The 22093-nt window shown below is 38.2% G+C and overlaps 1 protein-coding gene and 2 long non-coding RNA genes across 5 annotated transcripts in view; 1 reads left to right on the forward strand and 2 right to left on the reverse strand.

Moving 5' to 3' along the window:
• Window positions 1-386: 386 nt before the first annotated feature.
• On the forward strand, window positions 387-2540 carry LOC148154881 (uncharacterized). Its single transcript, XR_015765886.1, has 3 exons — window positions 387-830; window positions 1477-1528; window positions 2345-2540. It is a non-coding gene; the product is annotated as an uncharacterized LOC148154881 (long non-coding RNA).
• Window positions 2541-5638: 3098 nt separating this feature from the next.
• LOC106913051 (uncharacterized) lies at window positions 5639-11504 on the reverse strand. Of its 2 annotated transcripts, XR_015765921.1 has the most exons (6): window positions 9776-11504; window positions 8980-9148; window positions 8261-8435; window positions 8060-8153; window positions 7784-7973; window positions 5639-7576 (listed from the first exon to the last, which is right to left on the reverse strand). It is a non-coding gene; the product is annotated as an uncharacterized LOC106913051 (long non-coding RNA). The 2 variants fall into 2 exon arrangements; XR_015765920.1 differs by lacking the exon at window positions 9776-11504 and having other exon boundaries at window positions 8980-9422.
• Window positions 11505-19271: 7767 nt separating this feature from the next.
• blvra (biliverdin reductase A) overlaps window positions 19272-22093 on the reverse strand; it is a 39342-nt gene continuing 36520 nt past the window's right edge. For both annotated transcript variants that reach the window (XM_088014972.1, XM_088014973.1), the window contains one exon: window positions 19272-19592. In XM_088014972.1, the coding sequence (XP_087871098.1) occupies window positions 19337-19592 (256 nt within the window). In that variant the 3' untranslated portion in view covers window positions 19272-19336. The remainder of the gene's footprint in view (window positions 19593-22093) is intronic.

Below are 22093 nucleotides of genomic sequence, written 5' to 3' on the forward strand. Positions count from 1 at the left end.
CCCAAGAAGAAGAATAAGCTGACGTCATCCTATGCGACACTTACACTCCGGTGAGTAGAAATCTGCATCTGTCAAAATGTTTTTGTACTCTAAAACCAAAAATAACTCCAAAGTGTTACGTTATAAAATTACTGATGGTAGTTTTAGGACTTAATGGCAGTAGGACTGTGATGCGAATGGTTGAAGACACGTTTGTAACATTTTTTATGCCGGAAAATATACGGTGGAAGCTAGCTAAATTAGCCTCTTGGAGGCTAATTGTACCTGTACACTGTACCTGTGCTTAATACGTTTAATTAGCCATGATAGAGTCACATAATAATGTTTATAGTTATGCTTGTTGTTGCCACCTTGTAATATTGGAGGGTTGCTAAAAACATCAGTGCCCCTAGGCTGTGATGATCTTTAAAGTTCTGAATACACTGATTGCAGCTATAGGTCATTTACTTGAATTAAAAATGAACTTGCGTCTGTACAGGTAAATTTCTTTTCTCCTGTCTGTTATTTATTGCTGTTGCACGCCAGATGAAGAGAAGTAAAGAGCTGAGAACCTGATCTTTGAACAGACAGAGACCATAGCTGAGGAGCATCCAATGATGATACCAGAGAACCAGGAAGAGACTGTGATGGTGCTTGATTTAGTTCCTGTTTCTCATCCTGTTGTCCCATCCTCTCAGTCTTTTTCAGAAGAAGAAAAGACCCAGAAGCATCTCTCCAGCTGCCTCTCCTCCCACTCCGTCATCTCTCTGTCCCCCACCCCCGCCCGTAGATCAGCCACATCTGCATTCATGTCACCTGCTGACCATGCCGTCTCCTTATGTCAGGGTGGCGTAAGTTCTGTTTTCTTTACATTCATCCATTTTCTTACACCCTTGTCCCTATTGTGGTCGGGAGTGTTGCTAGGGTACACCCAGGACAGGTTGCCAGTCTGTCGCAGGGCAACACAGAAACAGAACACACAGCCATGCACACACACACACACACACACACACACACTCACACCTAGGGAGAATTTAGAGAAACCAATTAACCTGACAGTCATGTTTCTGGACTGTGGGAGGAAGCCGGAGAACCCGGAAAGAACCCACCATGCAGAGGGAGAACATGCAAACTCCATGCAGAAAGACCTCGGGCTGAGAATCAAACCCAGAAGAAAACTAAACTCGCGACTTAAGGAGTCCAGCCCTAAAATGTCAAAATTCTCACAGAAACAGAAAACCTATAGAGACCATTTATAAGCAAAGACAACTTGTTTTGGCCTTAGTTTCCATTTATGTGGCCAGTGTAAAGTGGTTAAAATCAATGTTAAACTAATTTGAGAAAATGTGTAAATCCATGTAAAGAAGAGTAAAGTTTAGAAGGATTATAAAATATGACAGTCACCACACTAGTTTTCAGTTTTCAAGTGTACACGCTTTGACTTCATTTCTTATTTTGTTTTTAAAATTGTTTTTTTTTCCTTTTCTTGTTATTTAGGTTGGTGGAAATGTAGTACACAAAATCAATCCCTGGGCGAAGAACTAATGCGGTAAGTCTAAAAGTTTAACTAATCCACCCTGTGACAGTACATCCCCACCCCAGTCAAACATGCCAAGATACACTGAGAGACATTGCCACATGTGGAGATGAGTAGATGGGGGGAGGGGTGATAAGGGAGGCAGTGGTCTGCAAAAAATAAGCATAGTTGTTTACTTATAAACTTTGTGGCTTTAATTACTGACCTACCAGACTCCTTTTCTGTCTTTGTATTTGTCTTTTTTATGAGGACAAAAACGGGCATTACAACATGAATCAGTAATACTTATACCACATAAGTCACAACATCTTTGGGTGAAACAAATTCATACAAAAAGTCAGCATTTGCGCAGAAACATAGAAATACAGAGATAGAACTCCAAATATTGTAATTAGGCCGTTTATCAGCAAAGGTATGCTGATTTTGATGTTTGGACTTTTTAAAAGTGTTTCAACACTTATTATTTAACTCTGTGCCTTTTATAATTCATATAAGCCACACATTTAATCTGAAACTGTCACTTTTTTTCTGTTTTGATTTTTAGACTTTTCTAAGAAACTGAAGCACTACGAGAGATTTTCGTTGTTTGTGTAGTGGTAAAAATGACTGCAGTCAGTTTATCACTTAACACTTAATAAGTCAAGATAATATTGTGTATTTAGGACAAAACAAGATGTAAGTACTAGCTGGCATTTGGGTGGATGTAGGCATAGAAAATATTTTGGCTACATCACCTCCTTTTAAAGTCAGGTATACATCTTAGAGAGATTTGTGAACCTTACAGCACAAAAAAATCCACATCCTGATTTTATTGTTGTTCTTTTCTAGCAGAAAAATCTGGGATGATACCTGGGAACCTGCAGGTAAATCCTCGCATGTTGCTGTCCCCCAAGTGCCACTTCCTTCAGACAGCGAACAAGTCCTTCCATGATGTTGCCTTTTCTTTTTTGTATTACAAAGTATTAATTTCTTTTCTTTTTTTTTTACTGCAGTTTGACCATTTTACGAAGTTCTCTGTGTAATATTGTTTTCGGCCATTCACTGAAATGAATGTTATGGTTGTAATATATGTCAGCTTATGTTGGGCTGTTTACTGACACATTTTTGTCAAGTTCTGTTAAAGACTAAGTGAGGCTGATTGAGTCACTGCATCAGGCAGGTATTGTTCCTGTATTAAGTCTTGAAATTTAGAACAGAATTGTTTGTAGATTTTGTTCAGTAAATAGACCTAAAGTCTTAAAAACTTTAAACATGGTATTGTACACTTCTTTTTGAGTGTTTTTAATGTTGATGTGGATGTACAGAGTAAAGTCTATAAAAATACATAACAAAATAAGCACAACTTGATTGGAAGTGTTTTTTTTAACTCAAAAAGCTATTTTAATATCTTTTTTGTGTCATGGATTTTGTCAATCAAGACTATTTGCAAAATGCTATAATAAAATTGCTTTCAAATGCAGTACTTATTTTTAAACACAGCAACTTTAAGTGAAGTTATTGATGAAGAGCATGATAAAAATACATTGTAATGTTCAGATCAACTGACTGTATTAGAACAACACATTTTAATAAACCTATGTCACAAATGCCATACACAATTTTGAAGAACACACAAAATATAAATTTGCATTCATATATACACTGCTCAAAAAATAAAGGGAACACTCAAATAACACATCCTAGATCTGAATGAATGAAATATTCTCATTGAATACTTTGTTCTGTACAAAGTTGAATGTGCTGACAACAAAATCACACAAAAATCAACGGAAATCAAATTTATTAACCAATGGAGGCCTGGATTTGGAGCCACACACAAAATTAAAGTGAAATGTTCCTTTTATTTTTTGAGCAGTATATATATCTGCAGATGTATATCAGGACAGGTATATACAGACAGACAGACTTTTTATAAGCATCCCAGCTCCGCATAGTTGGTTCTAGAAATTATTGTACGGCTGATCGGCGGGAATCTGAAATGGAACGCAGCCATCGTACGGCAGACTGATTAAGAGAAGAAAGGAACACTATCAGCACGTTGTGGGAGGTGGGGGGTAATAAGGTTTTCAATAAGATGACAACCGTATTTGTCTGTAGCCAAATAAGATCAAGGTCAACGATACACTCAGAAATGTTACTTCAAAATGTAGTGAAACTGTTCATTTGATACAAAAAGAGTCATGATGGGATTTATAAAGACTTTTTGCCTGACAAGCTGGTCGTCATTGTAGGCTGGTCAAGTTTGCCCTGTGTGTTGTCTTTAAGGCATGACGCAAGGTTAAACTGTGTAACAGATTCGTTTCCTACACACTTGTAGAATTGTGTGAAGCTATTATGTGTTTTATTCAGCGTGATCAGTATTTACACATAAAAGTTTTATGGAGAAGTATTTTGAATAGCATGTTTACCTGTCTAAGGTTAATTATTTAAGTTAAAGTTTGCAGCTTATTTTGTGTATGAAAGGAAACCCAGATTGAAGTCCTTCAACATTACAGTTTAGTAAATTAATATTGAATCAGTTTGACTCTATTGTAATTTAAACTACATTAGTATAGTAATCTAAATTATGTTTGATTGACATAGTGCTTTTCTCCTAGAGAAACACTATGTTAAACTATAAAAACAATCTAGGGTTAGACTGGGGTTAGGGTTAACCCTAACTCCATCACTAATCTCAAATTGAGTGGTAGAGATGGCTTAATCTTCAAATGCTTTATGAAAGTAATGGTTCAAAGATGCATTTTCTCTAGAATTGAGCTCTGTAGCCCGACTCTAAATCTGTTCTAGTGGAAAAAGAATGATCTGCCTGAGGCCTCAGGCCTCTGGTTCATTTTATCATTTCATAAGCTAGCAGAGAAAAGGCATAAAGAGAATGTAAGTTAATATAATGGATATTGTCCATTAGATGGACAATATCCATCTAATTATTGTAGTTGATGAAATAGAGGTCTACCCCTTTTGGTTTGTAAATGCATCCAAATACCAAGTTAATGTTAAGATTATTAACATTAATCTTAAACAGAGCATCACTAAGTTGGGACGCTCTGTTTTAAAAAAGAAGTTAGGTCCAAATCTGAAGCATTTCAACTAAATGACACCGACAGCAAGTTCTACCAAACCTTAGTCGGCTTCCTTTTTCACCTGTCAACTGTTGAACCTAGACATGCATAAATAACGCTAGGTCTACAGGTCCTTCTCAAAAAATTAGCATATTGTGAAAAAGTTCATAATTTTCCATAATGTAATGATAAAAATTGAACTGTCATATATTTCAGATTCATTGCATACCAACTGAAATATTTCAGGTCTTTTGTTTTAATACTGATGATTTTGGCCTACAGCTCATGAAAACCCTGTCTCAAAAAATTAGCATATTTCATCCGACCAATAAAAGAAATGCGTTTTAATACCGAAAAAGTCAACCTTCAAATAATTGTGTTCAGTTATGCACTCAATACTTGGTCAGGAATCCTTTTGCAGCCTTTAATGCGGCGTGGCATGGAGGCAATCAGCCTGTGGCAGAGCTGAGGTGTTATGGAGGCCCAGGACAGGTATATACAGACAGACAGAGAGAGAGAAGGGGGGGGGGGGGAGGTGTTGTGCAACAACAAGGTGGCGCCCAACGTGTTGCACAACACCTCCCCCCCCCCCCCTTCTCTCTCTCTACTTCCTCTTCTGAGAGGAGGGAGATGTTGCTCCCAGCTCTCCGTCTAACGGGTGAATTGAGTTTCCTAAATCTGCCGAGATTTACCCTACCCAGAACTGAAGTAAACTCTGTTTAAGCTGGGTGCGAGAAAGACTAGCCTGGTTTCTAACGACCTTCATCCAGATGTCCCACCCTTTTTCACTCTGTGAATTAGCCAGATAAAGCAGCCCGGAATCAGCTAGTTTCACAGAGCACACCTGTTAACGGTCGCTCTTTCTCTTATTACAACTTGCACTTGTTATTGAACCAGGTTGGTTTTAGTGACTCGGGCGAGTCCCAAGGGTGTTGTTTTAGTTTTGGCCAAAAGCAACCTATAAAACATTTTCCACTTTCTCCTCCCAGAATCAAACTTCATAGCTATTTTACAACCATCAAAGAACTTTAAGGTGACTCATTAACTGAATGTCCACAACATCTTTTAGATTTTCTTAATGCTAATTATTTTATTAGTAAGGCAGTTTTGCAAGGGTCAGTACAGCTTAAATCAGTAGCAGAAATAATCAAATAATTAAAATCAATAATCTAGCCTATCTTTCCCTAATGCTGACACTGTGAACTAAAAAAGAAAAACTTTGAGAGAGACGGACGGTGTTTGGCATTTTGAACCCCAGAACTGGCCTGATGATGAAAAAGGTGTTGCAGCAGCAGGAGGCTCCCAGTACAGGAAGAGTACTGAGTCAGAGCGGCAGGTCTCGGGCCTCAGGGTGACTTCCTCATGCTCGTAGCGGCCCTCTCCTTCTTGTCTTGCAGCTCTGTAGCTCCTTTCTCCTCGTCTCACGATCTTTCTGGTCCTTCGAGATGTAGACGAGCTGGTCTCATGGAAGGAACACACCAGTTCTTCCTCTTTGCCTTTGTTCTTTATCTTTGTCTTTATCTTCATCTTTGCCTTGGTCTTTGTCTTTGTCTTTGGGGTCTCGAACCCAGCTGGTGAGAAAAGTGCAATTTGAAGCCACATGTTGCGGGGCTAACGGGTTGGTCCCCATGTGCAGAACAGTCTTCGGCTCTGTGGCTCCGGCTCTTCTTCAGCTGCAGAGTTCTTTGTCCATCTCGATCTTGGCTCGAAGCTGCCTGAAGGATCCAACCAAAGATTCCTCTTTTGCACTCACCTTATATAGGGTTTATCCACCCTTTTGGTGCATTTGCATTGGCTAGCTTTGTTGCTGTGCCTGTTTCATTGGCTGACTGCTTGGACCGATAATCTCATATCCATCACCATCTTTGGACATGACCTGATGTCTGTTCTAATGTCCCCGAGTTGCTCAACAGCCCTCTTGTGTCTAACCTTCTCTTAGGTACGTTTAAAGTTTAGCAATAAGGCCTTAAGACACCTCCGCTCTCCCATCAGTTCCTCTTTCCACCTGACCTTTCACCTACCATCTACCTCCAACACAACATCAGTGACCTTTAGTTACAGTTACACATTTTACACCATTTCCAGTTCAATGTCAAAATCACATTTATAACCTTTTAGTTTCTCTGATTTAGCATTCACTTATAATATTATAATAACCATTACTTATTAGTTACTCTTATTATAATCATGATGTGAGTTATTACAGACATTTCTGAAAAGAAACCAATAATAATTCATTATTCTAATCATTTGACACCATGTTACAGTTACTTCTTTCACCTGTAAGTATTTCAATAAGTATAAGAGTAAGTGTAAATATTCTTATAATCAAACCAACATCAACCACCGGTTAAACCAATATTAATTATCGGCTTAATCATAAGTTATCATTATTAATTTAAGTATTTTACTCTGGGTTTTATCCAATTACTCAAAACGTCTAGTTTTTATTCCTTAAACCTTTAGTGCTCAAAATGAGCAGTCTGAACTATTTTTAATCACTGCAGGCTGGAAACTTCCTCTTTTTCCAGGAAACCTGCTTTTCCTGTTTCATAACTTTCCTTCTGTCAGACTATGATTTTTTATGATTATATAGAAAAAAGTAGAATTAAAGCAAAGTTTGCAGGACACAATAACACACACACAACCAGATTAATTTTATTACCATCTGACTCTACTGTTGGGTCTTGATGTCACCTGTGTAATCAGTTTTAAAGATAACTTTATTTATTGTTATTATTAAACTAAAATCTCCAGCATGGGGAAGTGGGATGAGCTCGACTTTTCTCGACAGTATAAAACATATTAGTGTATGTTTACTTACCACTGTGTGATTGTTGCCATGGCAATGTTGTGTCACCGGACAGGATCTCTTCCAAAGACAGAACTTCTGTGTCTGTATCAGTCTTCAAGTGACCAACATCTTCTAAAGCCAAAGCTAAGATGTTTTCTCCTTTCTGATTTTGCGATGAGCCTTGGCACAAGCTTTGTCCATCTGTATCTGCACAAACATACACAAACAACATCAACTGTGTCAAAGATGTTTATGCAGTATGTACCAGCAAGGTTATTCAATGCCTGGTCAGTGTTCCTTAATTTACATTCATGGGCTTTGCCATGGAAAATTGAGAGAAATGGCTTCATTTTAAGCAGGTGTTGGAGCTCAGGACAGCTTTTTGTTAGTTTTCAAGATATGGCCAGTACTTACATGTTACATCCATGGAAAAAAGTGATTGTTGGCCAGCCTTTGTTGAAAGAACAAAGCTTATGCAAATATCTCATACTATCTCGAAGAGCACTAAGCAGCACTCCATGTCTACACACCGCTAGCTCCAAGCCTCCTCACCCAGTTTGCTGCTGGATCTGTGAGAGATCTCCCTGGCTGCCCACCACAAAATCTAGAATGCATACAATTCAGTCAGGCAAGCTGTTATTACAGGCTAAAAGGTTACTGTTATTATACATTTACAATCTGCAGTCTTACATTTTTGGTTGATTAGTGTATGCAGTCCACAAATGTTCTTACGTTTTCATCCTTGGCAATGAAAAGGTCCTGAAATATAGCCTGTTCCTCCAATCTGAAAACAAAGCAATAAAATACACTTCATGAGGTGTTATTGTCCAAAGGTAGTGAACATCACTAACATATACAAAGAATTGTTATATTTTACACATTTTACAATACCTTGCTGCATTCCTTAAAATGGTAATACTTGCAATTTCCATCAACTGAAACTGAAAGCACATCTGGGGTAGAAGCTTGACACTTGAAGGGATCCTTCCTTAACATCTTATCCAACTCATGTCTTATGGCTTCCCGCTCAAAAATCATTTCAGGAAGCTGTCAGCCGAGATCTTAACTGTGATTTAAAATGAGAGATAAAAAAAGAAAACATAAAATAGGACATAGGTGTCCAAATACCAGGCATCAAGGATAGGTTAGGTGTCTTTCAAGTTTTAGGTGTTTCTCTGGGACAAAACATCTCACTCAATTAATTTTGATGTTACCAGGACTTCATATGATCTGAATGCAGAATGAATGAGGTGGCACCTCAGCCATTTGATTCAAGTGTGTTTAACCAGTTACACCAAAATGTTGAATAGCATAACCACTCAAGAATAGAGTCAGACGGCCCTTCTGGGATATGTACGTCAAAGTACTCACACAGCCAAAGTTGACAGTTATTAAAATTTTGATAATATAGTTTTTTTATATTATGGTTTTGAGTCATTCAAAGAATTGTTATTCATACCATTGAGCATGACCACAGTGACTGCCTGTCCTGGTTTGATCCTCAAACATTCTGATGGAGAATCAAATTCTAACTGTGATCTCCATAGGTACAAATCGTGCTAAAGAGGTTGACATGTAGGATGCATGAATGTAAAGAAAACAAAACTTACGCTTTCTCTTCTTATAGTCTACCCTGACATAAGGAGACGGCATGGTCAGCAGGTGACATGAATGCAGATGTGGCTGATCTACGGGCGGGGGTGGGGGACAGAGAGATGACGGAGTGGGAGGAGAGGCAGCTGGAGAGATGCTTCTGGGTCTTTTCTTCTTCTGAAAAGACTGAGAGGATGGGACAACAGGATGAGAAACAGGAACCAAATCAAGCACCATCACAGTCTCTTCCTGGTTCTCTGGTATCATCATTGGATGCTCCTCAGCTATGGTCTCTGTCTGTTCAAAGATCAGGTTCTCAGCTCTTTACTTCTCTTCATCTGGCGTGCAACAGCAATAAATAACAGACAGGAGAAAAGAAATTTACCTGTACAGACGCAAGTTCATTTTTAATTCAAGTAAATGACCTATAGCTGCAATCAGTGTATTCAGAACTTTAAAGATCATCACAGCCTAGGGGCACTGATGTTTTTAGCAACCCTCCAATATTACAAGGTGGCAACAACAAGCATAACTATAAACATTATTATGTGACTCTATCATGGCTAATTAAACGTATTAAGCACAGGTACAGTGTACAGGTACAATTAGCCTCCAAGAGGCTAATTTAGCTAGCTTCCACCGTATATTTTCCGGCATAAAAAATGTTACAAACGTGTCTTCAACCATTCGCATCACAGTCCTACTGCCATTAAGTCCTAAAACTACCATCAGTAATTTTATAACGTAACACTTTGGAGTTATTTTTGGTTTTAGAGTACAAAAACATTTTGACAGATGCAGATTTCTACTCACCGGAGTGTAAGTGTCGCATAGGATGACGTCAGCTTATTCTTCTTCTTGGGTTTTTGTGGGATCGGTCCTTATTTTTATTTCAATCAAACATATTAAAAGGTCCAATAAAATTAACCAAGTATGTTAAATTTTGGCATTTATTTTGAGTGAATTGTTGGAAAAAATCCAAAGAAATAAAAGGCATATTGGAAATATAGGTTTTTAAAAAAGCGAACAAAAATAAACAAAAACAAAAAAACAAACAAACTCCGGTTTAGTGAGTTGTTTTTAAATACCTAATTAAAATCTTATGACGGATACGTTTGGCTTTTGTATTTTTTAGTAAATTCTTCATATCCTGTTCAAATTCGCAGATAAATTATAAATAAAGGTTTTTAAAAAAAGGTTTAAAAAAAAGGTTCGATTAGCGACAAGCGGCTGTTATCAACGATAGAATGGTTAATAACAGCCTGATATCAGGCAGATCAGGGACCAACTGAGGCCATTCAATGGGGCTGATAACCACTGATAATCGCCATTCTATGGGATGATAACATCCGAAGCAGGTGTAAATTTTCACTTTATGGTACATGTTCACATTATTTATTGACTAAGAATATCAAATATATTTTAAATTTAACTGAATATATGACGTAATACATTATATAATATTCAATAAAATACAAAGATTTAAATCTTATTGTATGGACTAGGTCATCAAATCACTACGTTGCCTGTAGGAATTTTTAATGTCCAGCAGGTGTCAGTATTCAGTGACACAGTATCAACACAGAATCAACAGTTTTGCTTTGGGTTGAAACGATGCATGACGCCTCATCTACCCATCACTAAACATATGTTTTTATATCAACTTAAAGTTTATTTTGTTTGCTTAAAATTAACTTTTGTCCGTTTTCCTGCTGGTACTTATCTGCCTTGGAGTGCCAGGGCTCAGCAGACTTAAATGCTGATTGAACTGCACCACTAGTTCCTGCTGGCAGGGGAAATTTGTAGTTTCTTTGTTTAGATAGGTTTTGAATTCAAGTAAATATTAGTATTTAAAGTTTAATATTTTTGATTTTCATTTGTGGGTCTTTAGTCAAACTTAGCTGTCCTGTTATTTGTTTTCTGTTATTTGTAATTGTATTCTGTTTTACCCCTATTGTGTCTATTTTGATCAGCCAATGAATAAACCCCTGTGTATCATTTCTTTGTTAGGTAAGTTATGTTTGTGCAGCCAGTTTGTTTACATTTTTGCCTGATTTCAGTTGTTTCTTTGACCTTTTATGAGCTCAGTTTAACTTTTTGTCATTTATAATTTTTTGGGTTCAAATAAAAAACCCTATTTTTCTAATATATCCTTTGACTCCTGTTTTTAACTCGGTCTTTCACACCATCAATTTTAACCATCTTCCCTGTCCTTGCTGAAAAAAGGCAGGCCCAAACCTTGATGCTGCCACCACCATGTTTGACAGTAGGGATGGTGTGTTCAAGGTGATGAACTGTATGAGGGGCCGTTTAGGACAAAATTTACGTTTTGTCTCTCAGACACTACCAAAAACTCTCACATACTCCAAAAAAATAGCCACGCACACTCAAAAAATACTCACATTCAAAAAATACTCAAATTGCGTATACACACATTACTAAAATATCACACACACACAAACGTTAACTTTCTCGCACACATACACTACTACCAGCTCGCACACACACACAGACGTTTATCTCTCACATACACAAGACTAAAGTTGAACACACACACAGTACTAAGACTCGTTTTATGTATGTGTGAGAGTGAGAGTCTTTTTGAGTGTGTGAGTTGTCACGGAAGAGGCAGGGCATAATTTTTGGATCAAACTGCGCATGCGTAGATCCTAAACTATAAGTTTCGATTGTTGACTCACTGTATGTTCTATTACTTAGTATATTTGTGCTTTTAAATATATATTGAAACTATCTTTCAATAGCTACCTTATATTAAACTATGTTAAGGACAAATGTCAAACATAGTGCAAATATTTTGAAAACAATGTAAAAGATCTTGCAGGTATATTAATCTCCTTCCTCCTTCATCAGAAATGAAAAATTATAAATGCACACTACGTGTTGGGAACCTGTGTTTGTTGACTGACTTTTATTTGTCAGGCTTACGAGACAAAAGCTGAAAAAAGATCGATTTTCTTCGCTTTCAAAATAACACAAAACAGCGAAAAAAGACCTCCACACCAGACCTCGTTTATTTATGTATGTATTTTTATTTTGATAGCTGCCGATTAAACTGAAAGTTACACACTGACATGATCATATGAGTAGTTTTTACCGAGAAATCGATCAGAAGCGCCGTGAAAATGGTCAGATTCACCGGATCCGCGTCTCTGGCTGCAATGCGCGCTCCCGTCACAGGGGGAACAGATTTTCACGGGGGAACAGAATTTCTCACAAGACCTCTTAATAATTCCTGTAATGCTGGAACCCAGTGGACAGATTGTACTACAGCAATTTTGCTATTTTTAATCAATCAATCAGATTCATTTATTTCTATAGCACATTTAATCTACAAGAAAGTTAAACGTTCTATATATGTAGTATATGTAGTGAATCTATTTGCTTTAGCGGAGCCACTCCCCTTTTTGTTGAGTTGCCTTCTATGTTATTCGCCTGCGCATTGATATGTTGTATTCAAGGCTGAGTGAAGATCAGTAAAGTTCATGCTGCATCTACGAGGTGAATCTCTTTATTTAATTATACTATGTTGGAGTAAAGACACAACAAATTGGCGACGAGTAATCTGGACCCTGAACAACTGCGAGACATGAACTTTTCTTTTTCCGGAGGGACGGAGAAAAGGACGAAATAAAGCAGGAGACAAAACGAAACCTAGCAAAGCATCCGTGAGTAACAGTGCATAGCACACAGTGAAAAGATACACGGATAATATCTGGATTTCATGTACAAAATGGCTTGCGTTGGAAAAGTAGAGGAGTTTGATAGTTCAAGTGGAGACTGGGAATCATACATAGAGCGAGTGGAGTTGTACTGCGACGCTAATGATATCGAGGATGAGAAAAAAAGTTCCGTCCTCCTCAGTCTAATGGGAGCTAAAACTTACAGTCTACTCCGTAACCTCCTGAGCCCTGCCAAACCGTCGAGCAAGTCATATAAAGACATTGTTGATACGTTGCAGAAGCACTTGAATCCCGCACCGCTAGTGATAGCGGAAAGATTCAGATTTCATAAGAGGAATCAAACGAAAGATGAAAGCATATCTGAGTATATGGCCGAACTGCGCAAACTCTCGCAGCATTGTGACTTTAAAACGGGACTTGATGATGCCTTGAGAGATCGACTAGTATGTGGCATGCACTGTACAAGCACACAAAAAAGACTACTGTCCGAAAAAGAGCTAGATTTGAAGAAAGCACTCGAGCTAGCCATCTCCATGGAAACAGCAGCTAAGGGTGCGTCAGAGCTACAGAAGAAAAGCTTAGAAAACGAAGTGCATCAAATGTCCTTGAATAGGAAAAAGCAGAACTGCTATAGGTGTGGTAAATCCTCACACAATGCAAACGACTGCTGGTTCAAAGACAAAACATGCAGGAAATGCCACAAACAAGGTCACATAGAAAGAGCATGCAAATCAGACCAAATAAATACCCAAAAAGAAAAATCTGGAAAGAACAAAGGGTTCAAACCTAAATCAAAGGTCAAAGCAACTGAAATGCACAAAGTTACAGAACATTCTGACAACACAAATAGCAGTGAAGACGATGACCTGTCATGCTTAGAACTGCATAGCATAACCGAAGAAGACAGAAAAATCATATGGGTCACAACGACAGTGTCTGGAGTGAAACTAAAGATGGAACTGGACACAGGTTCAGCTTTGTCAGTGATCTCTGAAACCGATTATGACAGATCATCAGCCCCTAGTGTCAATATTCAACCCACGAAAAGGAGTCCCAGTGATGTCAGCTGCGCGACTACAACGATGGGCCCTGTTCTTAGGAGCACACTCATATGACATCAAGTTCAAGGGGACTAAACAACACTGCAATGCCGATGGGTTGTCACGCCTCCCACTGTCAACTTCTGTGGAGGAACTGGCATCAAAAGGTGACCCGGCAGAAATGTTCCACACAACACTGATAGACCAGCTGCCAGTTACGAATGCCATGATAAGAAAAGAAACGCGGAATGATCCAGCACTTTCCAAGGTGTATGACATCACAGTACAAGGCTGGCCTGCCCATGGGAATCCATGCTTTCCTGAGTTTTCAGCAAGACGTGATCAGCTGTCAGTCTGCCAGGGAACCTTGATGTGTGGATCACGGGTGGTAGTGCCGTCCAAGCTTCGCACCAGAGTGTTGGACAGTCTGCATGAGGCTCATGTAGGTACGGTGAAGATGAAAAGTCTGGCCCGTAGCTATGTATGGTGGCCAGGGATAGATAAACAGATTGAGGACATCACCAAAACCTGTCCAGGATGCCTAAGCGTTCAAAATGCACCACCACAGGCTCCTTTACATCCGTGGGAATGGCCATCTGCACCTTGGCAGAGAGTGCACATTGATTTTGCTGGTCCGTTCATGGACTCTATGTTTCTCATAGCTGTGGACGCTCACTCAAAATGGCCAGAAGTAGTCCCAATGAAATCAACAACATCAGAAAAGACCATCTCTGTTTTGAGAACCATCTTCGCCAGGAATGGCCTGCCTGAGCAAATTGTGAGTGACAATGGCCCACAGTATACTTCTGAAGAATTCCAAGATTTCATGAAAAAGAATGGTATCAAGCATTTCAAGTCAGCACCTCACCATCCTGCAACAAACGGGTTAGCAGAACGGTTCGTACAAACATTTAAAAAGGCCATGAAAGCAATGACAAGAGACGACATCTCTATTCAACACAAAATTGACAATTTCCTCCTGGTGTACCGAAATTCTGTACATGCAACGACTAATCAGTCACCTGCACTGCTGTTTATGAATAGACAGCTCAGATCTCGCATTGACCTTCTGAAGCCGAACCTGAGGAGAGAGGTGCAGAACAAACAGTTCAGCAACTTTGCACGTGAACCGCCAAGGAGTTTCGATGTGGGTCAGCAGGTCCTGGCACGTGACTACCGAGGGGAAAAATGGACGCCTGGAAAGATGATCACTCGGAGCGGCCCTCTGATGTACGAGGTGGACACTGGAGAGCATACCTGGAGACGTCATGTGGATCAGCTGTTGAATGCTCAACCAAAGACACCAGAGCAACCAGCACGTCCACCTGGTCCTGAAACCAACTCTGAACCCAGTACAGTGACACCCCCAGTTGCTGAGGACGTGCCCCCTACCGAGAGCACTCCACAGGCTCCTAGACGTAACCCTGAACGACTCAGGGCACCCCCTAAAAGATTGGATTTATGAGTTCACTTGTGGGACTTCTGTTTAAAAAAAAAACAAAAAAAAAAAACTGAGGGTTCAATGTGTGTTACCTGGTTAGCGCATTGTGTTTAATATATTGGAAATGTTTCATGTTACTTATAGCGTAGCGCATTACTCTAAAAGGGGAGGAGTGTAGTATATGTAGTGAATCTATTTGCTTTAGCGGAGCCACTCCCCTTTTTGTTGAGTTGCCTTCTATGTTATTCGCCTGCGCATTGATATGTTGTATTCAAGGCTGAGTGAAGATCAGTAAAGTTCATGCTGCATCTACGAGGTGAATCTCTTTATTTAATTATACTATGTTGGAGTAAAGACACAACAATATATATTTAAAAGCACAAATATACTAAGTAATAGAACATACAGTGAGTCAACAATCGAAACTTATAGTTTAGGATCTACGCATGCGCAGTTTGATCCAAAAATTATGCCCCGCCTCTTCCGTGACAACTCTCACACATTCAAAAAGAGTCTCGCTCTCACACATACATAAAACAAGTCTTAGTACTGTGTGTGTGTTCAACTTTAGTCTTGTGTATGTGAGAGATAAACGTCTGTGTGTGTGTGCGCGAGCTGTTAGTGTATGTGAGCAAGAAAGTTAACGTTTGTGAATGTGCGAGCTGTTAGTACAGTGTATGTGAGCGAGCTGATAGTGTATGAGTGAGAAAGTTAACGTTTGTGTGTGTGTGACATTTTAGTAGTGTGTGTATACGCAATTTGAGTATTTTTTGAATGTGCGTGAGTATTTTTTGAGTGTGTGTGGCTATTTTTTTGAGTATGCGTGAGTTTTTGGTAGTGTGTGAGACAAAACGTAAATTTTGTCCTAAACGGCCCCTCATAGAACTGTGTTGCTTTTACACAAAACATATCGCTTTGCATTGTGGCCAAAAAGTTGGATTTTGGTTTCATCTGACCAGAGCACCTTCTTGCACATGTTTGCGGTGTCTCCCAGGTGGCTTGTGGAAAACTTTAAACAAGACTTTTTATGGATATCTTTGTGAAATGGCTTTCTTCTTGTCGCTCTTCCATGAAGGCCAGATTTCTGCAGTGTACCACTGATTGTTGTCCTATGGACAGACTCTCCCACCTCAGCTGTACATCTCTGCAGTTCATCCAGAGTGATCATGGGCCTCTTGGCTGCATCTTTGATCAGTCTTCTTGTTCCAGTCTTCTTGAAAGTTTAGTGGGACAGCTGGGTGTTGATAGATTTGCGTCTGATACTCCTTCCATTTCAATATGATCGCTTACACCGTGCTACTTGAGATGTTTAAAGCTTGGGAAATCTGTTTGTATCCAAATCCAGCTTTAAACTTCTCCACAACAGTATCTGGGACCTGCCTGCTGTGTTCGTTGGTCTCCATGATGCTCTCTGCGCTTTAAACACAACCCTGAGACCATCACAGAGCAGGTGGACTTGATTACACACAGGTGGATTCTATTTATCAACATCAGTCATTTATGACAACACTGGATCATTCTAAATCTAAATCATCCCTGCAAAACACAGGGAGGAGACAGAGGAGAAAAATTATTTTCAGAGATTATCCGTCTTATTTAGAACACAGCAAAAGTTTTAATACATATGTAAAATCCTTTTTCTTCTCTCATGTTTAAGTTACATGCTGTAGCTTTAAACATAAACCTGAGTTCACTGTCGAATGGAGCACTAATAGCGTTCTGTATGTGAAATATTACACGAAGGTGAAGTTGGTTTCCGATTCGGGAAATGGCTAAAGGGCAATTCCACCTAATATTTCACTACCGTCTGCATCTTTAATCCACTCTAGTTTAAAAACTACAACACCTGGACTCTTCAAACCTGGACTGGATTATTTCCAACTAATAGCACAATATTTAGAACCATGTTTGCGATTTATGAAACCTTTTTCTGATTTGTGAAACTTCAAGAGGCGATTTCACCACTTTTTTTTTTTTATCTTGGTCACACAAGGACTGCTCTAATTCCAAATCTACAACACCTACACTCTTCAAACCTAGACTAAATTATTCTCAACTAACAGCAGAATATTTATAACCATGTTTGGGATTTGTGAAACGTTTATCTGATTTGTGAAATTGCAATAAAGGGCAATTTTGTCACTTTTTTGTATCTGGTTTGCTGTAGAACTGCTCCAGCTCCAAAACTACAACCATGTTTGTGATTTGTGAAAACTTTTTCTGATTTGAGAAACTGCAATCAAGGGCAATTTTCACCCTTTATTTTTGTCTCGGTCACATGAGATCTGCTATAATTCCAAAACTACAATACCCAGACTCTTCAAACCTGGACTGGATTACTCTCAACTAGTAGCAGAATATTTACAACCATGTTTGTAATTTGTGAAACTTTTTTCTGATTTGTGAAACTTCAATAAAGGTTGATTTCACCACTTTTTTTGGATCTCTGTCATAGCATAACTGCTCCTCTTCCAAAACTACAACACCTAGACTCTTCAAACCTGGATTGGATTATTTGCAACTAATAATAGAATATTTAAAACCATGTTTGTGATATGTGAAACTTTTTTCTGATTTGTAAAACTTCAATAAAATTCAATTTTCACCCTTTTTTGCATGTAGCTCATATTAGAACTGCTCTAATTCCAAATCTACAACACCTAGACTCTTCAAACCTGGACTATATTATTCTGCTCTAATAGCTGAATATTTTAATCCATGTTTGGGATTTGTGAAACTTCACTAAAGTTTAGATTACTATTCACACTTGTTCCATGCAATTTTTTTCAAATTCAAATTCAATTCTAATTCAAAACCACTTTATTAATCCCAAAGTGAAACTAAATGTTGGTGTAACTAATTAATTCTTCAAAGAGCTATTGTAGATGGTGATGGCTGCTGGAAGGAAAGATCTTCTGCAGCGGTCTGTTAAGTGAAGTGAAGTTTCACAAATCAGAAAAAAGTTTCATGAATCCCAAACATGGTTTTAAATATTGTGCTACTAGTTGAAAACAATCTGGTCCTGGTTTGAAGTGTCAGGGTGTTGTAGTTTTAGAATTAGAGAAGTTCTGGTGTGAACCAGATGCAGAAAAGGGTCTGAAATCGCCCTTTATTGAAGTTTCACAAATCACAAACATGGTTTTAAATATTTTGCTACTAGTTGAGAATAAGTTATTCTAGGTTTGAAGAGTCTAGTGTTTTAGATTTGGAATTAGAGCAGTCCTCGTGTGACCAAGATAAAAAAAAGTGGTGAAATCGGCCTTTTTTGAAATTTCACAAATCAGAAAAAAGTTTCACAAATCCCAAACATGGTTTTAAATATTCTGCTGTTGAGAATAATCCAGCCCAGGTTTTAAGTGTCTATGTATTGTAGTTTTGGAATTAGAACAGATCTTGTGTGACCAAGACAGGAAAAAAGGTGAAAATTGCCATTTATTGAAGTTTCACAAATCAGAGAAAGGTTTCCCAAATCCCAAACATGGTTATAAATATTCTGTTAGAACAGAATAATCCAGTCCAGGTTTGAATTGTCTAGGTGTTTGTAGTTTTGGAGCTGGAGCAGTTCCAGTATGATCCAGATGCAAAAAAAAGTGGTAAAATCAACCTTTATTGAAGTTTCATAAATCAGATAAAAGTTTCACAAATCTCAAACATGGTCTAAATATTCTGCTATTAGAGCAGAATAGTCCAACCCAGGAAAGAGGAGATAAGCTGCACATGCAGGCTGTTAAGTGAGATGCAGGTGATTGGTTTTCGTGATCGGTGATCACCAATCACATACGTTTTCACGGAAATTGGCTGATTATGATCGGTGGCCGATTCATCCAAAACCATGAATACTGGTGTCTGCCACAGGATTGATAAGTTTACATGACACAAATTTATGTTTATGTATAAGGATAATTATAATTCCTCATTCTAAATTGTCCTTTAGTAGAGGACGTTTGCCAGAATTAAGTACCAAGCGACAGATGAAGGATGGTGGGATGGAGTTATAGAAAACCATGGGAAAACCTTAGTAATAGAAATCAATTTCAGCAATAATGTGTCAAGAAAAACAAACAAAAAATTCTCTTTAGAGCTTAGAACTACATGAAGCCTTTAAAGAACAAACATTAAAGGAGAAATAGAGAAATAATGTTTAATTCAAACAGAATCAATACAAGCTGATGACAAAGCAGAGAATCCTTATTTAACTTTTGCAAAGTTCCTGAATCTTCTGGGCCAGTCCCAAACAGTGTAAGATTCTCATCCTCTCTCTGTCAAGTTCTTCAGTACTCACTTGGCCTGACAACTTGGCAGAGAAGAGGATCAGGTCTTGCATAAAAAGTCCAACAGTACCTCTAGGTGCTGGAGGAATCTGGGTCAAAGTGAAGCCGTCAAACACAAAGTTGATCTTCTTAGTCCTTGGGAGACCTGCTTGACGTTCCTCAATCCATGTCAAAGGTCTGAAAAATACAAACTTTACTTTAGGTTCTTTTGATGGTTTCATGATTGTGTTTGTCTCAGAAAATTCTATGCAAATTATTGCAGTAAAGATAAAGGTAATTTTATTTATATAGCACATTTTCAGTAACAAGGCGATACAAAGTGGTTTACAGGAATTAAAAGGAAATAGAATAAAAATAACAAACCAAAGAATAGAGCAAAAGAAAAAGAATCTAATGTTGATCTAAAGCAGGGGTGGGCAACTCTAGGCCTGGAGGGCCGGTCTGCTGCAACTTTTAGATGTGTATCTACGTCAACACACCTGAGTTGAGTTGGTGGGTTCTAGGAGATTGCGAAGATAATCATTTGACGAACACAGAAGACGTTGTGGCCGGGCTTTTGAGCGAAAGATCTAGGATTGTGGAACAAAACTTGGAGTGTGGAAAAGGCGGTTTTTGGCATAAACTGGTATGTGAATGGTTCGAATGGCAATGGAGATAAGTAATGAAGAAGAAGGGGAATATGAAGGGTGGACGCCAGTGGGAAGAGGGAGAGGAAGAGGACGAGGAAGAATCAAAGTAGACGAAAGGAAGGGATTCAGAGATAGCCAAGGTAGTAAACGGGATTTAGAAGGAAGCAGTTCAGAGGAAGAGAGGGTAGTTAGGAGAAAAGTTGTGAGTGAGGAATTTAAAGTAATTCTGAAACTTAAGATCAGGAGAAAATTAGCCCAATTGGGGTGTCAAGAGAAACTAAAAAGAAAATAGGAGACGTTGAAATGGTAAAGATTTTGAGAGATGGAAGTCTTTTGATAGAATGTAAGGATATAGAGCAAAAGAATAAGGCCTTCAATGTGGACAATATATGTAAAAGAACTGTGCTGGAGGAAAAAAATGTTGGGAGGAAATAAAAAAAAATTAGAGGGGTGATCTATGGGATCCCTCTAGATGAGGATCTGGAAAAACTTAAGAGGAATATTGTTGGAGCAAAGGTGACTAATGTGAAAAGGCTGTCAAGAACTGTGGATGGTGAGAGAGTTGGGAGTCAGTCAATCCTAGTGGAGTTTGAAGAAAAAGAGTTGCCAATCAATATAAAAATAGGATATATAAGTTTCCAAGTCAGACCTTATGTACCTCCACCACTTCGGTGTTTTAAATGCCAAAAGTATGGACACATTGCGGCAGTTTGTAAAGGAAAGCAGAGATGTCCAAAATGTGGGGAAGATCATAAATTTGAAGAATGTAAGGAAGACGTACAAGAGAAATGTTGTAACTGTGTAAAGTCTTGAAGGTATTAAAACATAACCCTCTTTCTTATCTCACATGTTACGTACGGAGGATGTGAGATAAGAAAGAGGGCTAAAGAAGTAGTGCAGATTAAAACATCTAAAAATATAAGCTATGCAGAGGCTGTTAAAAATGTGAAGGAGCAGGAAAAAAGAGGTTGAGCAAATGGGGAGTCAAACAACACGGCAATCTAAAAAAAATCTAGTTTTATTCATAGCTTATGTTATCAACTGTACAGATCAAGCTAAGCACAAAACCGAGATTAAAATAATAGTGAGAGGAGCTGAAAAATTCTTGGGGTTTAAGGAAGGTACATGGGAAGAAATAAATAAAAAGCTAGAGGTGGATAAGAAGTCGGGACCAGCAAGTGAAAGTAGTTTATGCTAATACTGCAATGGAACGCTAGGAGTTTGATAGCTAATGGACAGGAATTTAAAGGTTATATTGACAAGCTTGAAGTCCAACCATATATAATATGTGTGCAGGAAACTTGGTTAAAATTAACATTAGATTTTGTGATTAGAGGATATGTTAGTAGTACAAGAAGAGATCGAGAAGAGGGAGGGGGAGGTGGATGTGGAATATTTATAAAATGAGGGATAAAATATCAGGTTTTAGGAAAAGGGAAAGAACTAGAATTTGTAGTAATTGAGGTATGGGAGCAGGGAGGTAAAATTAAAATAAATTTTTATAATCCATGTAAATTGTTATCGTCTGAAATAATGGTGGAATTATTAGATTATTTGGAGGGAAGAGTAATTTGGTGTGGGGATTTCAATGCAAAAAGTACACTATGGGGTAATAGCAAAGATAAAAATGGCCAGGTTATAGAAGAAGTGATGGAAAAGAAAAATTTAGTATGTATTAATGAGAGAAGGGGAACAAGAATCAATATAAGAACGGGGATGGAATCATCTATTGATCTATCAATTGTATCAAATGATGTAGCTGGTATTTGTGAGTGGTCAGTTGATAAAGAAACTACAGTAGGTAGTGATCATTATCCTATAACTATAAGGGTAGGAATAATTAGAAATGAGTATAAAAAGAGTGTGAAGAGATTGAACTTTAATAAGGCAGATTGGAGTAAGTTTAGATATTTGAGTGAAATGTATTTAGAAAAGGTAGATTTTAATATGCATATAAATGAAGTAAATGCAAGTATCTCAAAGGTAATAACGGAAGCAGCAGAAAACTCTATTAAAAAGTCAGGGAGTATTAATGATAAGAAAAAGGTG

The sequence above is a fragment of the Poecilia mexicana genome, unplaced genomic scaffold (assembly GCF_051168715.1).
Source record: "Poecilia mexicana isolate PSO_F unplaced genomic scaffold, ASM5116871v1 scaffold_17, whole genome shotgun sequence".
Lineage (NCBI taxonomy): Eukaryota > Metazoa > Chordata > Actinopteri > Cyprinodontiformes > Poeciliidae > Poecilia > Poecilia mexicana.